The sequence below is a fragment of the Rhinoderma darwinii genome, chromosome 11 (assembly GCF_050947455.1).
Source record: "Rhinoderma darwinii isolate aRhiDar2 chromosome 11, aRhiDar2.hap1, whole genome shotgun sequence".
Lineage (NCBI taxonomy): Eukaryota > Metazoa > Chordata > Amphibia > Anura > Rhinodermatidae > Rhinoderma > Rhinoderma darwinii.
In genome coordinates, this window is record NC_134697.1 from 7,631,810 (window position 1) to 7,649,998 (window position 18,189).

At 43.4% G+C, this 18,189-nt stretch overlaps 1 protein-coding gene across 3 annotated transcripts in view; it reads left to right on the plus strand.

Annotated features, from left to right (window-relative positions):
• The window catches only part of SORCS1 (sortilin related VPS10 domain containing receptor 1), a 536,576-nt gene that overhangs the window by 429,965 nt on the left and 88,422 nt on the right, over positions 1–18,189 (plus strand). For all 3 annotated transcript variants that reach the window (XM_075842830.1, XM_075842831.1, XM_075842832.1), the window contains exons 9-13: positions 1,749–1,928; positions 8,424–8,570; positions 11,189–11,291; positions 12,518–12,594; positions 13,984–14,075. In XM_075842830.1, coding sequence (XP_075698945.1) covers positions 1,749–1,928; positions 8,424–8,570; positions 11,189–11,291; positions 12,518–12,594; positions 13,984–14,075 — 599 coding nt within the window. The remainder of the gene's footprint in view (positions 1–1,748; positions 1,929–8,423; positions 8,571–11,188; positions 11,292–12,517; positions 12,595–13,983; positions 14,076–18,189) is intronic.

Consider the following 18,189-nt stretch of genomic DNA (forward strand, 5'->3'; position numbering starts at 1 on the left):
AGGGTTTTTTCTCACTAAGACATCCCCTTTTTATATGCAATATTTGGGCAAATGAACATCATAAACGGATGGGTTGCCTCTTGGACCCCCCTCTATGAGTCAAAACAGAGGGCGCTAGAACAGAGCAGCTCCACTCTGTCTGACCTGGGCTATCCATGTATTGCATAATTGGACACGGGGGAGGGGGGCCTGTCGATCAATTTATCTGTGGGCCGACTTCAACTGCAATAGGGGTAGTCTTCATGAGTCAATCCTTTTTGGGTTAAATGGGTGGTGACAAGGCTTATAGGATGGCGGGTGACATAAGTTCCTTCCGCCCAGATCTACAATCCTTTCCACCTATATGACCGCTGTGGTAAACAGTGGCCACAATGCACAAAAAATGGGGAATGTGTAAATACACCCTTAACGCACCATGTTGCACCTGTACGTCCTGGTGCGGGGTGAGAGGTATGGAGCGCGGTCACGTTTTACAGCCGACACCTAGGACTAACAGCCCGGAAAGGCGATCACATTGCTCCTGGCTGTTTAATCCCTCAAATGCTGTGGTCAATCGTGACCGCAGCATCTGAGGCGTTTAAAAGAGGGGACGGCCCCCTCCGACAGCTCATCACCCCCCCCAAAACGAGATCAGGGGGTGACGATGGTTGTCATGGCAGCCAGGAGCCTAATGAAGGCCCCCAGAGCTGCCTCCACTCTGCCTCTGGTGGTCTGTGGCAGGGCTTAACAGACCACTTGTAAAAATGACAATATATTGTAATACATTAGTATTGCAGTATATTGTACCAGCGATCAAACTATCGCTGTTTCAAGTCACCTAGGGGGCTAATAAAGTGTGTGAAAATAAGTGAAAAGAGGTGAAATAGCAGTGAAAAAAAATTGAAAATAAAGAAAAGTTAAAAAAAAACAACCTTTTCCCATTTTTCATCTGAAGTAATGTAAAAAAGTAAACAAAATTATCGTTGCGTCCGTAAAAGTCTGAACTATTACAATATAGCATTCTTTAATGCGTACGGTGAACGGCGTAAAAAAAATAAATTTAAAAGCGCAAAATCACTGTTTTTTGATCAACTCAGCTCCAAAAATTTTTGGGATAAAAAGTGATCAAAAAGTCATATTTATCAACAAATGGTACCAATAAAAACTACAGCTCGTCCCGCAAAAAATAAGCCCTCAAACGCTCAATGCACGGAAAATTTAAAAAGTTCTGGCTCTCAGAATGCGGTGAAACCAAACTAGTTTTGTTTTTTAACAAAGTTTTTGTTTTTTTTAAAGTAGTAAAATATAAAAAATATAGTTATCTTGTTGTTTTTACCGCACGGTGAAAGATGTAAAAACGGAACCCAAAAAATAATGGAGGAATCGCAGTTTTTTCAGATTTCATCCCGCAAATAATTTTATTTCAGCTTCCCAGTACATTATATGGTACTTTAAATGCCACCAATAGACACTAAAACTCCTCCCGCAAAAGATAAGCCCTCACACCGCTCTATTGACGGAAAAATAAAAACCGTTATGGCTCTTGGAATGGTTTCTATCTTGGGAGCTCTCGGAATCTTTGTGTCATGCTCCGCCCCTTTGGCTATGCAATAAACATAACACAATGTATCTTTTTTATTATTGAAGTGTTTCTTTCTCAGTCATGGATAATTCAGTGCACTAAACCTCACTCCACCTGTGCATCACTGAGGGTCATTGCAGCTTATAATACAACAGTAATAATAATATGGTTTCATGTTTCCTTTTAGGACATGCACGTGATCAGCACTGATGAAAACCAAGTATTTGTTGCCATTCAAGAGTGGAATCAGAACGAGACGTACAACCTCTACATCTCCGACACTCGGGGGATATTCTTTACACTTGCGCTGGAAAACGTGAAGAGCATTAAGAGTCCGGAGGGGAACGTCATGATTGACCTCTATGAGGTATGTCACTGTGGCTCATAGATATGTCTCTCTTGTCCTGGAAGCGTGGAAAAAATAATAATAAAAGAAGTCAGACATGAAGTCAAAATGATATAGCACAGGGTCTACTGACTGCTGCAGAACTATAACTCCTAACATGCATGGACAGCCCGCTGCAGAACTATAACTCCTAACATGTATGGACAGCCCGCTGCAGAACTATAGCTCCTAACATGCATGGACAGCCCGCTGCAGAACTATAACTCCTAACATGCATGGACAGCCCGCTGCAGAACTATAACTCCTAACATGCATGGACAGCCCGCTGCAGAACTATAACTCCTAACATGCATGGACAGCCCGCTGCAGAACTATAACTCCTAACATGCATGGACAGCCTGCTGCAGAACTATAACTCCTAACATGCATGGACTGACTGCTGCAGAACTATAACTCCTAACATGCATGGACTGACCGCTGCAGAACTATAAATCCTAACATGCATGGACAGCCTGCTGCAGAACTATAACTCCTAACATGCATGGACAGCCCGCTGCAGAACTATAACTCCTAACATGCATGGACAGCCTGCTGCAGAACTATAACTCCTAACATGCATGGACAGCCCGCTGCAGAACTATAACTCCTAACATGCATGGACAGCCCGCTGCAGAACTATAACTTCTAACATGCATGGACAGCCCGCTGCAGAACTATAACTCCTAACATGCATGGACAGCCTGCTGCATGTTTGCTTTAATGGTTGTTACAAGTTTAAAATAAATTTTGAAACCGACCTCAGGTCTTATGCACATGGCTGTATTAAGGCTGCGCTTTGTATGGAGCCATAGTACGGCTGCCATAGAGGCTAATGAGATCTCTACTGTACCTTAATGAGACGTCTACAGTACGCCCGACCTCTACTGTGCCTCATGACACCTCTACTGTACCTCCATGACACCTCTACTGTACCTCCATGACACCTCTACTGTACCTCCATGACACTTCTACTGTACCTCCATGACACCTCTACTGTACCTCCATGACACCTCTACTGTACCTCCATGACACTTCTACTGTACCTCATGACACCTCTACTGTACCTTAATGAGACATCTACAGTACACCCAACCTCTACTGTACCTCATGATACCTCTACTGTACCTCCATGACACCTCTACTGTACCTCCATGACACCTCTACTGTACCTCCATGACACCTCTACTGTACCTCCGTGACACTTCTACTGTACCTCCGTGACACCTCTACTGTACCTCGTGACACCTCTACTGTACCTCGTGACACCTCTACTGTACCTCATGACACTTCTACTGTACCTCCATGACACCTCTACTGTAGCTCCATGACACCTCTACTGTACCTCCATGACACTTCTACTGTACCTCCATGACACCTCTACTGTACCTCCATGACACCTCTACTGTACCTCCATGAGACCTCTGTTGTACCTCCATGAGATCTCTACTGTTCCTCCATGAGACCTCTACTGTACCTCCATGACATCTCTACTGTACCTCCATGTGACCTTTTCTGTACCTCCATTAGATCTCTACTGTATCTCCATGAGATCTTTACTGTACCTCCATGACATCTCTACTGTACCTCCATGAGACCTCTAATGTACCTCCATGAGACCTCTACTGTACCTCCATGAGACCTCTACTGTACCTCCACGAGACCTCTATTGTACCTCCATGAGACCTTTACTGTACCTCCATGACATCTCTACTGTACCTCCATGTCATCTCTACTGTGCTTCCATGAGACTTTTTCTGTACCTCCATGAGATCTCTACTGTACCTCCATGACATCTCTACTGTACCTCCATGAGATCTCTACTGTACCTCATGACACCACTACTGTACCTCCATGGCACCTCTACTGTACCTCATGGCACCTCTACTGTACCTCATGACACCTCTGCTGTACCTCCATGAGACCTCTACTGTACCTCCATGACACTTCTACTGTACCTGCATGACACCTCTACTGTACCTCCATGAGACCTCTGTTATACCTCCATGACATCTCTACTGTGCCTCCATGAGACCTCTACTGTACCTCCATGAGACCTCTACTGTACCTCCATGACACCTCTACTGTACCTCCATGACACCTCTACTGTACCTCCATGACATCTCTACTGTACCTCCATGCAACCTTTTCTGTACCTCTCTACTGTACCTCTATGAGACCCCCTACGTGCCTCCATGATATCTCCACTGTACCTCCATGACATCTCTACTGTACCTCCATGAGACCTCTAATGTACATCCATGAGATTTCTACTGTACCTCCATGACCTCTCTACTGTACCTCCATGAGACCTCTACTGTACCTCCATGACCTCTCTACTGTACCTCCATGAGACCTCTACTGTACCTCCATGAGACCTCTACTGTACCTCCATGAGACCTCTATTGTACCTCCATGACAACTCTACTGTTCCTCTGACATCTCTACTGTGCTTCCATGAGACCTTTTCTGTACCTCCATGAGATCTCTACTGTACCTCCATGACATCTCTACTGTACCTCCATGACATCTCTACTGTACCTCCATGAGACTTCTATTGTACCTCCATGACACCTCTACTGTACCTCCATGACACCTCTACTGTACCTCCATGACATCTCTACTGTACCTCCATGCAACCTTTTCTGTACCTCTCTACTGTACCTCTATGAGACCCCCTACGTGCCTCCATGAGATCTCCACTGTACCTCCATGACATCTCTACTGTACCTCCATGAGACCTCTACTGTACATCCATGACCTCTCTACTGTACCTCCATGACCTCTCTACTGTACCTCCATGAGACCTCTACTGTACCTCCATGAGACCTCTACTGTACCTCCATGATAACGCTACTGTACCTCCATGACCTCTCTACTGTACCTCCATGAGACCTCTACTGTACCTCCATGAGACCTCTATTGTACCTCCATGACAACTCTACTGTTCCTCTGACATCTCTACTGTGCTTCCATGAGACCTTTTCTGTACCTCCATGAGATCTCTACTGTACCTCCATGACATCTCTACTGTACCTCCATGAGATCTCTACTGTACCTCCATGAGACCTCTATTGTACCTCCATGAGACCTCTACTGTGCCTCCATGACATCTCTACTGTACCTCCATGAGACTTCTATTGTACCTCCATGACATCTCTGCTGTACCTCCATGAGACCTCTTCTGTGCCTCTGACATCTCTACTGTACCTCCATGACATCTCTACTGTACCTCCATGACATCTCTACTGTACCTCCATGAGACTTCTATTGTACCTCCATGAGACCTCTTCTGTGCCTCTGACATCTCTACTGTACCTCCATGACATCTCTTCTGTACCTCCATGACGTCTCTACTGTACCTCCATGACACCTCTACTGTACCTCCATGACACCTCTACTGTGCCTTCATGCACCTCTACTGTACCTCCATGACACCTCTACTGTACCTCCATGACATCTCTGCTGTACCTCCATGAGACCTCTGTTGTACCTCCATGACATCTCTACTGTACCTCCATGAGACCTGTGTTGTACCTCCATGACATCTCTACTGTACCTCCATGAGACCTCTACTGTACCTCCATGACACCTCTACTGTACCTCCATGACATCTCTACTGTACCTCCATGACACCTCTAGTGTACCTCCATGACATCTCTGCTGTACCTCCATGAGACCTCTGTTGTACCTCCATGACATCTCTACTGTGCCTCCATGAGACCTCTACTGTACCTCCATGACATCTCTGCTGTACCTCCATGAGACCTCTGTTGTACCTCCATGACATCTCTACTGTACCTCCATGAGACCTGTGTTGTACCTCCATGACATCTCTACTGTACCTCCATGAGACCTCTACTGTACCTCCATGACACCTCTACTGTACCTCCATGACATCTCTACTGTACCTCCATGACACCTCTAGTGTACCTCCATGACATCTCTGCTGTACCTCCATGAGACCTCTGTTGTACCTCCATGACATCTCTACTGTGCCTCCATGAGACCTCTACTGTACCTCCATGAGACCTCTACTGTACCTCCATGCAACCTTTTCTGTACCTCCATAAGATCTCTACTGTACCTCCATGAGACCCCCTACGTGCCTCCATGAGATCTCTACTGTACCTCCATGACATCTTTACTGTACCTCCATGAGACCTCTAATGTACATCCATGAGATCTCTACTGTACCTCCATGACCTCTCTACTGTACCTCCATGAGACCTCTACTGTACCTCCATGAGAACTCTATTGTACCTCCATGAGACCTCTACTGTACCTCCATGATACCTCTACTGTACCTCCATGAGATCTCTATTGTACCTCCATGACAACTCTACTGTTCCTCTATGACATCTCTACTGTGCTTCCATGAGACCTTTTCTGTACCTCCATGAGATCTCTACTGTACCTCCATGACATCTCTACTGTACCTCCATGAGATCTCTACTGTACCTCCATGAGACCTCTATTGTACCTCCATGACACCTCTACTGTACCTTCATGAGACCTCTACTGTGCCTCCATGACATCTCTACTGTACCTCTATGACATCTCTACTGTACCTCTATGACATCTCTACTGTACCTCCTTGACATCTCTACTGTACCTCCATGAGACTTCTATTGTACCTCCATGACATCTCTACTGTACCTCCATGACATCTCTACTGTACCTCCATGACATCTCTACTGTACCTCCATGAGACTTCTTCTGTGTCTCTGACATCTCTACTGTACCTCCATGAGACTTCTATTGTACCTCCATGACACCTCTACTGTGCCTTCATGCACCTCTACTGTACCTCCTTGACACCTCTACTGTACCTCCATGACATCTCTGCTGTACCTCCATGAGACCTCTGTTGTACCTCCATGACATCTCTACTGTACCTCCATGAGACCTCTACTGTACCTCCATGACACCACTACTGTACCTCCATGACATCTCTACTGTACCTCCATGACATCTCTACTGTACCTCCATGACACCTCTACTGTACCTCCATGAGACCTCTGTTGTACCTCCATGGCATCTCTACTGTACCTCCATGACATCTCTACTGTACCTCCATGACATTTCTGCTGTACCTCCATGAGACCTCTGTTGTACCTCCATGACATCTCTACTGTACCTCCATGAGACCTCTACTGTACCTCCATGACACCACTACTGTACCTCCATGAGACCTCTGTTGTACCTCCATGACCTCTCTACTGTACCTCCATGACACCTCTACTGTACCTCCATGACACCTCTACTGTACCTCCATGACACCTCTACTGTACCTCCATGACACCTCTACTGTACCTCCATGAGACCTCTGTTGTACCTCCATGACATCTCTACTGTACCTCCATGAGACCTGTGTTGTACCTCCATGACATCTCTACTGTACCTCCATGAGACCTCTACTGTACCTCCATGACACCTCTACTGTACCTCCATGACATCTCTACTGTACCTCCATGACACCTCTACTGTACCTCCATGACATCTCTGCTGTACCTCCATGAGACCTCTGTTGTACCTCCATGACATCTCTACTGTACCTCCATGAGACCTCTACTGTACCTCCATGACACCACTACTGTACCTCCATGACATCTCTACTGTACCTCCATGACATCTCTACTGTACCTCCATGACACCTCTACTGTACCTCCATGAGACCTCTGTTGTACCTCCATGACATCTCTACTGTACCTCCATGACATCTCTACTGTACCTCCATGACATCTCTACTGTACCTCCATGACACCTCTACTGTACCTCATGACAACTCTACTGTACCTCATGACACCTCTATTGTACCTCCATGACACCTCTACTATACCTCCATGACACCTCTACTGTACCTCCATGACACCTCTACTGTACCTCCATGACATCTCTACTGTACCTCCATGACACCTCTACTGTACCTCCATGACACCTCTACTGTACCTCCATGACATCTCTACTATACCTCCATGACACCTCTAATGTACCTCCATGACACCTCTACTGTACCTCCATGACATCTGTGCTGTACCTCCATGACATCTCTACTATACCTCCATGACACCTCTAATGTACCTCCATGACACCTCTACTGTACCTCCATGACATCTGTGCTGTACCTCCATGAGATCTCTGTTGTACCTCCATGAGTTCTGAGGTTTATTCACACGTTGTAGTTATGTTGTTATTCTTGCCTTTGCAAAAACTGCAACATGACTGCCACGTGTGAACATACCTTTACACTGATGACATGTAAATCTATTCTTCTCACACACCAGACCCACGCTACATAATAAGAGGTCACATGTTAGTAGAAGGCAGGGTGGACGTTCCTTCTCCTCTTTTGGCTTCATCGCTTCCACTCTGCTGGTATATTGACATCCGACCAATTCTATCAGCACCAAAATATCCGGCGAGCTTAAAAGCCTGTCTCAGATTGATGTGTTTTTCAGCTGCATCAATTTTTCCTAGGTAGCAGGGATAAAGGGGATGTTCCTGGCAAACAAGAAGACTGACAAGCAGGTAAAGACTTTCATCACATACAATAAAGGAAGAGATTGGCACCTGCTCCAGGCCCCTGACACGGATCTGCGAGGAAACCCGGTGAACTGCCTGCTGGTGCGTAAACCAATAAAAAACATGATAATGTGCCAGGAATGATCCACAAATGCCGAAAATCATGTCAAATAAAAAATACATTTAAGGTCTTGGACACTCAAGCTCCGTGGTGGTCCCTGGGCAGAATGTGTTGGGGCCCTCAAGCAATTTTTTGGAGAAAGAGAAACGAAGAGTAATGACTCCAAAATTATAGTGCCTAGATAATACCACCCGATAGTGCCCACATAAGATTCCTACAATACAATGCCAACGTAAAAGTAATATATAGTGCCCAAATAATACCACTATACAGAGCCGTAATGTTTGTTCACGATGAGCCACCAAGAAGGGAGTACAGCATTAGACAAGCTTGGGGGGGATGTGGTGTTGAAGGCCCTTAAATAGTAAAGGCCACAGGGTAATTGCCCATTTTTCTGGTACAGAGCTCCAAATCCCCTGCACAGACATGATCACATTCTATCTGCCTGCTGCCACCACTAGGGGGAGCTCACTGCATACTATGTTATTATTGAATCATTGTATGAACAATAAGCAGTCAGCACCAAAGCTCCCCCTAGTGGTGGTTGCTGGTATCCATAATTCTGTTGTACTACAGTTTGTCTACGCAGGGGATTTGGAGCTTTGTATCGGATAAACAGATCACCGGCTACAAAGATGTATTAAGAAGTTAATCAGCAAATAATTTTGACGTGAGTTCACACATTGCAGATTTGGCGCAGCTTTTATATGTTTTTTTGAAAGGAGGATCCTAAAGGGATGAGGATTGTGCCTTGATAACAGTTTGGTTGCAGTTTTTTATTTTGCAACAAAAAATGTGGCCCTATGTAGCCCTATGTGAGCTAGGCTTTGCTCTATATGTTTCCTCCATTAGAAACATGCATGGGAAAACTGTAAATTGCACATGTGGGGGGGGGGGGTGTGGGGGTGTAAAAAAATAGGTAAATAAAACTAACAAAAATATAAAGCTTTATTATACTGTACACAGACATCTATAAAATAGACAAAGCTGTAAAACGTGCTGGTAAATTATAAACTGGCGTGTAGTTCTACACATGACCACTAGATGGGGGAAGGGAGCTGCAGATGGTGCCGGCACTTTAATAAGCTGTAATTTTTGTTGTGCTGTTAACACTATTTTTAGTATAATGATGGACCTTGTGCAAATTGAAATCCAGGTCATCGTGGTAATGTCCTACCGAGAAAATAATAACAAAAAGCAGCGACGGTTTCACAACTTTGTGTAAAGGTTCAGATAGCACCAGATACGTGGAAGGGTGAGGTTTTGCACGGATAGGGGCCCAACCCAAACATAAATATAAAAGAGTATCCGGCACACCAATATAGAAAAAAAGGTATTTTTTATTTTGTTTCTAATGCCAGTGGCAGAGTACGACGTTTCGGTCTAGGTGACCTTCATCAGGCACTGAGCCGTGCTGGGCAACTGAATTGACGAGCGCTAGTGGTGCTGATAGCGGCTGGCCGCTGTATCATGGCGCCATGATACAGCGGCCAGCCGCTATCAGCACCACTAGCGCTCGTCAATTCAGTTGCCCAGCACGGCTCAGTGCCTGATGAAGGTCACCTAGACCGAAACGTCGCACTCTGCCACTGGCATTAGAAACAAAATAAAAAATACCTTTTTTTCTATATTGGTTTCACAACTTTCTTCTTAATAGTAAAAATACAAAAAGCCGAGAAAAATCAAAAACTCTCCGTAGATAATTCTGGAATGGTCTCGTTAGATCTCGTTAGATCTTAACAGCAAAACTCCAAGTCTGGAAATGCAAAATTGGAATGTGGTACAGAGCAAAATATGCAGTCAATGCTCAGGGTAGGATTTATACTCTCAGTAAGGGCTCTTGCCTGCTACTGTAATACCTATGGAGAAGGTAAGACCTCAGATCCGGGTGATCTAGACCTGCATGGGGCTCTCGCTTTCTACATGCAATTCAACCAGCATAAGGTCAATCTAGTCCTGCCCTTCCGAAAGAAAATGGGACAGTTTTCCTTATGGGTCCCCATGTCTTAGGAAATTGCATGTAGTGGGTCGAGATATATTACAGATGTATTCTCCACCAGCAGCATTGCTCAGGGAGGCATCAAATGGCGCGACATGGAATTACGATGGGTGCGAAACACGGTCTCATAAGGACTTTATGTGCGATGGTACAGGTTTGAGGTTTGGTGTACACGGATTTGCCATGTGCATGGCGCTAACTTACGGGGTGCTGTTCTAACGATCAGTGGGGGTCCCAGCGTTCGTAATGCCACCAATCTAACATTTAGCACTTATCTAGTCCTTATTTTATAAATGCTTTTGGCTGGAATACCCCTTTAAGTTACATGAGCACCACCTGGTGAGACAAGTCTTCAAAGCAATACATTTAAATGTGGTCATAATCTCCATATAGCTGGTACCAAAGCAGTTTCATGTATTCAGGTAACCAGGCTGCCACCTGGTGGTCAAAGATACAACATCAATGTGGGTAATAGATTATATTTAAGACTGTGTATATATATATTTGGTGCCGAGACATCACAGATTCGGACTGGCCATCTGCACTAGTACTCTGGATAAGACAACTTCATATAAAATCCTGTTATGTTTCCTTTTTCAGCCATATTGTTCTTTACATCTACACTTGAAGGTGTCTGAAAATCCCTATACTACTGGTAACATCGCCAGCCGAGATACAGCTCCAGGAATCATCGTGGCTTCAGGTACTTAGGACTATGTACTGTACATACCCATGTAGTCGAGCTGAGTTCGTCATTTGTCACATCTCATGGGGACATCCCAAAGGATATACATAGAACGACCGCTAAACCACTCTATGTACAAATGAAAGAGTTAAAAAAAACAAATTTAGCTCTGCTACCTCTGTCATTGTCTCCCTTTATTTTATTTTTTTAAAGCTTCATACAGAGATGTCCCTTAGGACACAATATTAAACCCCTTTATTATGTTAGGCTGAGATAGGGACTGTGCAGTTCTATGAAGTCTTGGTGACTCTGTGACTAAATGATCGCTCCATGACTATTCAACATGGCTGCAATTATTTGCCAATTTTCTAATTGGTTTAGTGATTAGTGAAAGTAAACCAGTCATATTCAGGGTGGTCCACATTGATGTAGCAATAAATATCTAGTATCATTGGTGGTCTAAGGTGAAGAAGGAGTTAATTTTACTATACATTATACATGGTGGCCTTGAATGGTTATGGGTTAATATCTAATATCCCTGGAGATCTAGGGGGGTTTAGTGGTAAACACTTAATATTATATAACAGCAGTCCTACATTTATTACCTCTCCTGTGGATAAGTGATACATTTGTGTTGTGGGATTTCCCACTTTAAGGAATTGTCTAGTTTAGAAAACCCATTGCCATACACCCTATTAGGGAATTATAGGTTAATATCGGGGGTCCTCTGTTCAGGATCTTGGCCAGAGTAGAGAGCGGTTACATGGAGCGTCTCTCTCTCGGGAGGACCTGTCCTGTCTTGTATTACGCAGATAACACATTGATATGAATGGACACTGTGTAATACTTCATTTCTCCTGTGGTGGTGCTGCAGGGAAACTGAACACTTACTGTCAGGTTTCCCCACAGATCACAGGTGATCGCTGGAGGTCTCAGCAGGGGAACATGTTGTAATCCGCTTATTCACAAGGTGATCTAAAAAGTAGGGATTGTCCAAAATGGAGAACCCCTTTAATTTATATTTTCTCCTGGACGGCTCAGAGGGGAAGCTCTGAATACATGGAAGCCCCTCCGATGTGCACCCCTGGTGTATGTGGTGTATCAGCTTATACCTGTATATTAGATATTCTTATGGTCGGGTACATCTATATGACTATCTGTCTGGGTCTCCATGGAATAATATCGCTGTGTTATATGTTGCTGGTGTCACCATCTTCTAAAAACTCCATGTATTGCCTCTCCAGGGAACATCGGATCAGAGTTAACCGAGAGTGATATCAGCATGTTCATTTCCTCGGATGCCGGCAATACGTGGCGACAGGTAAATATAATTGTGACATATGTTGTCTGTAACAAACACTTCTCGACTGCTGACCCTGTGAATGACAAGAACTCCGCAGGGCAAGTGATGGCTGTCACCGGCTCCAGACGGAAGCACCAGAGTAATGCAGGAACGGCTGAAAACGAAACCTAATGAAGACATAGATGATGGGCGGCTGGGGCCCAAAAAATACCAGGGGAAGTGGCGCTGCGTGGGTAACTGTGGAGCGCCTACTAATAAATAACACAATCTGTAGCCTAAAACACAACCACAGAAATAAAGAAATATTTTTATTTAATTCATTTCATTTATTTATTATTTAATTCACTGTAAGAAATATACAAATAATTCTTCTACATGAGTCTCAGAAGATCTGCCCTTATCTGGCTGTAAGGCAACTGGCTAAAGCAGAAGCTCTCCCCCACTGCTATGTTTACTATTGGAGACAGGACTCCTCTAAGTCCAGACACCTGCACTAGGGCTTCACCCCTTTAACCATTTCACCTTATCCCAGCATCTCATGGATAAGGCACATTCTCATTCAAATAACTAAGAGGCAGCAAAGTCTTTGGGACAAATCATAAAGATAAAATAAAATAAATGTAAAAAGAAATAAAAAAGTGATATGCGATAGATAGATAGATAGATAGATAGATAGATAGATATTAGACAGACAGACATACAGATAGATAGATAGATAGATAGATAGATAGATAGATAGATAGATAGATATGAGATAGATAGATATGAGATAGATAGATAGATAGATAGATAGATAGATATGCGATAGATAGATAGATAGATATGCGATAGATAGATAGATATGCGATAGATAGATAGATAGATAGATATGCGATAGATAGATAGATAGATAGATAGATATGCGATAGATAGATAGATAGATATGAGATAGATAGATAGATAGATAGATAGATAGATATGCGATAGATAGATAGATATGCGATAGATAGATAGATAGATAGATAGATAGATAGATAGATATTAGACAGACAGACAGACAGACATACAGATAGATAGATAGATATGCGATAGATAGATAGATAGATAGATAGATAGATAGATAGATAGATAGATAGATAGATATGAGATAGATAGATAGATAGATAGATATGAGATAGATAGATAGATAGATATTAGACAGACAGACAGACAGACAGACATACAGATAGATAGTTTGTTTCTCCCAGATTCCCCCCCCCCCCCCTCAGTCCTCAGTGCGGCTGCAGATCACATGAAGGGTGGAGGGACCTGGTGCTGCGTCACTTTGTACTGACAACATGAGATGTTTGATACTGACGCTCCTGCAAAAAAAGATCTTTTTATAAATGTATTTTATTTTTAATCTTTTGAAACGTCTTTTATCTTTAGATCTTTGAAGAGGAGCACAGCGTCTTGTACCTGGATCAAGGTGGAGTGCTGGTGGCCATGAAGCACACCTCGCTACCCATCCGCCATCTATGGTAAGGACTGGAGAAATGTGGAGAATCTAAAATTGCAGCTTATGTTGTGACTGGAGTAGCTCCACTGTCAGACATCGGACTACATTTTACAAGTACTTTGCTTTAGTTATCTCATCTTGAACTTCAGTTAGATCAAGTCTCACATCACAACCAAAGCTGCATTCGGAATCGTGCTTGTTGCTATTTGGAATGCAGTGTTGTGCCAACAGACGCTCCACTAGTGAGTTCCCATAATGCAATATACTCTTAGGATGTAAGTACATTCTGTATGGTGGGACGTCGCTTGCTCTCTGCAGAGTATACTATATACAGACAAGGAGCTCAGAGCTACAGTATAAAGATTCAAACAGAATTTTGAATGCGGATCTGGATGTGACTAGAGTACATATGCCTCCCAATATTTGAATCATAAATCATAAAACATTATGAGCCCTGCTCCCCGCTACATCATGAACACCCCCCTTTGAATGTGACTGGAGTAAACGCTCACACAATACAAATTTAGAACAGTTTTTGAGTGCTTTGTTTTAGTCAAAATAGTCTGTGCTTTGCAGCTTGAGTGCAAACTGGAATAAAAAAAAAGTTAAACTTTGAAGGCAGCTTTGGATGTAATCAGAGTATTATAAACACCCCCAAACTGTATCGTACTATCCCCTTTTTCCAGTTTGCAGGACAGACCTTTGCAAATCAGGATAGAGTATATGTCAGAATAGAACTCAAGATAAATAAAGCAAACATGAATTTCAAACGTATATGTGTGTGTTATGCTTTATCCTTGGAAACATTGGTCTATACTCACTGCTGACCCTGACCTTAAGGACGCAATTTCAGCGAGTCCAAGCATTACTTACCGCAGGGGGAAAAACCTGCGGGAATTCCTAGTACATAGTCATCACTCTAGACGATCTAGTGCTCCACCTAGTTGGTTAAAATCATCAGTCAAGGGATCTCATCCATGTGGCAGATGTTCTTTTTGCCCTCTCATGCCAACAGTCAAGAATTTCACTAATCCAGTGGATGGCAAACTGTATGAGATTCGACAATTCATTAATTGCCAATCTAGTGGAGTTATATATATATAGCGAAATGCCCATGTCCCAAGCTGTACGTGGGCAAGACCGTCCAGGAATTGAGGAGACGAATCTCCAAACACCGCAGTACCATCAATAATAAGGAAGATACTACCCTATCCAGGCATTTTCATAAATTCCATGGGGGTGATACTCGGTTGTTGCAGTTTTGGGGTGTCGTCCAGCTTAAACTGGGCCCCAGGGCGGGTAACTTAGATCGGAGACTCCTACAGGAAGAGGCACGGTGGATTCATCGGCTCGGCACCGTGACCCCGCAGGGCCTGAATGAGGGGTTCACCTTCACTGCTTTTCTCTGATGTTGTTTCTGTTGTCTGTTTTTTGTTTTGTTTTCTGATTTTGATCTCTTGTTTATGTGTCCCTGATGTATACTGTGGCTTCTCTCTTAGACGTATATACACACAGAATTTATTGATATATGAGTGGATAGTTTAGCTCTATACCTGCTCCTAACGATGAATTGTGGATACTTTCGTAATTCTTACAGGTTCCTATTTGTAATAATATCCAAAAAAAATAATAAAAATTTTATACTATCTAGGACCACATTTTTATGGCGGCCCCTTCATTCTCCCCTTAATATTTGGAATCAATATTTGGAATTGATATCCATCTGACATATAGTCAGTCCAATGGACTTTGAAATCCCTGTAGCCCATCAGCATTTAATTCCGATGCAGGGTGAAGTGGAGATTTATTTATTTATATATGCTCCTTAATAGAATAATTGCATTATTTGCGTCTTGTTTTGCTGCGGGTACTGTGATGTTTGGTTACACCTTATTCCAGGGAAAACAAGTCCGAGAAATTTATGAATTTGTAAACGCTACCTCTCTTATCTATACGGCCGACCTATTCTAAGTCTGGATATCATCCACCTGCGCATGCGTCATTTCTACCTGGATCCTTGTATATGCTGTGCATTTGTCCACTAACTATGGACATTTTGAACTATGTCCCTGAACGATATGTATGTGCTTCGCGCACACTACCGCTTCCTATTGGTCCATGTTTCCATCTTTTAATAAAGTGGACACCACGTACGTATATTTTTACTTTGGAATAATCATACAGGTCTTTTTGTACTATTAGGTTCTCTTGTATTACTTACCTACGGGGCCCTGCTACCTCTCGGTCTAGCGAATTGAAGTCTTATTCTCTTATGTATACACAGGCGCTACTGCCTGCTTTATATCTATCATTATCACTGTAATCCCATTCTTATTTCCACTTTTTTCTAAGTTGCGACTTTGCACCACTGCGCATGCGCGGTCCCTAAATGGACCAGCGTAGACGCTGTATAGCTATTTAATCACTATAGGACTTTTTAGACTATGTTTCCGATTGGTAAGTGTGCGCCTGCGCACCTCCCCCTGTATGATTGGCTCCCTGAATGGTCTCCTATTGGTCCACGGATCAGCTGTGGAGGCTGGTATCCTTTCACTCCTGGTGATTGGTAGTTGGCACTGACGTACTTTGGCTTGCGTCATAGACGGACTTTACAAGAGGGGAGGATTTCCCGGCGCGCCGCCATTAGCCCCATTTCCCCTGAGGACGTTACAGCAGTAACGAAACATGTCGGGGGGGCTCCTCAATTTTTAATTCCTGCTTTTGCTGGCTAAACTAAAGCACACACCTCAATCACTGACGGCTAAGATAGCGGTCGTGTCACGTTGGTTCATAGGTGTGTTACACTAGTGCATGGGCAGCTGTCTTGCATACGTTCACCCGGCAATCAAGCAGTGACAATTTTAATTTTCATGTGGTCTGTCATATTGCTACATATAGCACATTAAAGAATTTACTTTATTTATTTATTATCTATCTTTATGGTAGTTGGAAAACAGGGCTTTTTTGCCTAACGGCAACTAGCTAGTATTATGCTTTATCCTAACACACCTAAATATATCTTCAGTCCCCATCTGGAGTTAAATTTTTTTTTATATAATACTCCGATTACATCCAAAGCTGCCTTCAAAGCTTTACTTTTTTTTTTATACCAGTTTTCACTCAAGCTGTAAAGTACAGACTATTTTGACTAAAAAAAGCGCTCAAAAACTGTTCTAAATTTGTATTGTGTGAGCGTTTACTCCAGTCACATTCAAAGCTGTTGTTTTCTGGTTAGAGTCCCTCCGCAATGTACTTACATACATATTCCTAGCATTAGTTTTTATAATTTTTGCTGCATTTTCCTATGGAAATGTGCTCGGTGTAAATATTCTGTCTTCCACAATGTACATAAGCAGAGTCCAATTTGTACAGACCCTGAACAAGCAGGGGGCAACTGGAAAGTGTAAAGTCTTGTATCCAGCGTGCATCCAGGAAAACAAAAAAATTGAAGGCAGCTCTTGATGTAACTGGAGTATAAGGCATGATGTGAATCAGAATAAGTACATGATGAGTGAAGCAATATATTTACACAGTTATTCAATATCTCATGTAGATTACATGATGGATTTACAGTAGCTGCTAGGGAAGGAAACAGAACCCGTCAGAACTGGCAGTATATCAGAGTGTCTATTATGGGATAGAGAAGGACAGATCAAGGAACCCTACACAAAATAACATAGAAGAACTCTAGTGGCAAGTGCCCTAGACCACCAAGGATGTTATTAACCCCTTCACTGCCCCAGACCACCAGAGGGTATGTCATTAATCTTTCACTGCCCCAGACCACCGGGGAATTTATTATTAACCCCTTCATTGCCCCCAGACTACCAGGGAGATTGTCATTAATCCTTTACTGCCCTAGACCACAAGGGATGTTACCATCAATCCCTTCCCTGCCCTAGACCCCCAGGGATGTTATTATTATCTCCTTCACTGCCCCAGACCACCAGAGATATTATCCTTAATCGGTTCACTACCCTAGACCACCAGGGATGTTATTATTAACCCCTTCACTGCCCCAGACCACCAGGGATATTACCATCAATCTTTCCCCTGCCCTAGACCACCAGGGATGTTATTATTATCGCCTTCACTGCCCCAGAACACCAGGGATATTATCATTAATCGGTTCACTA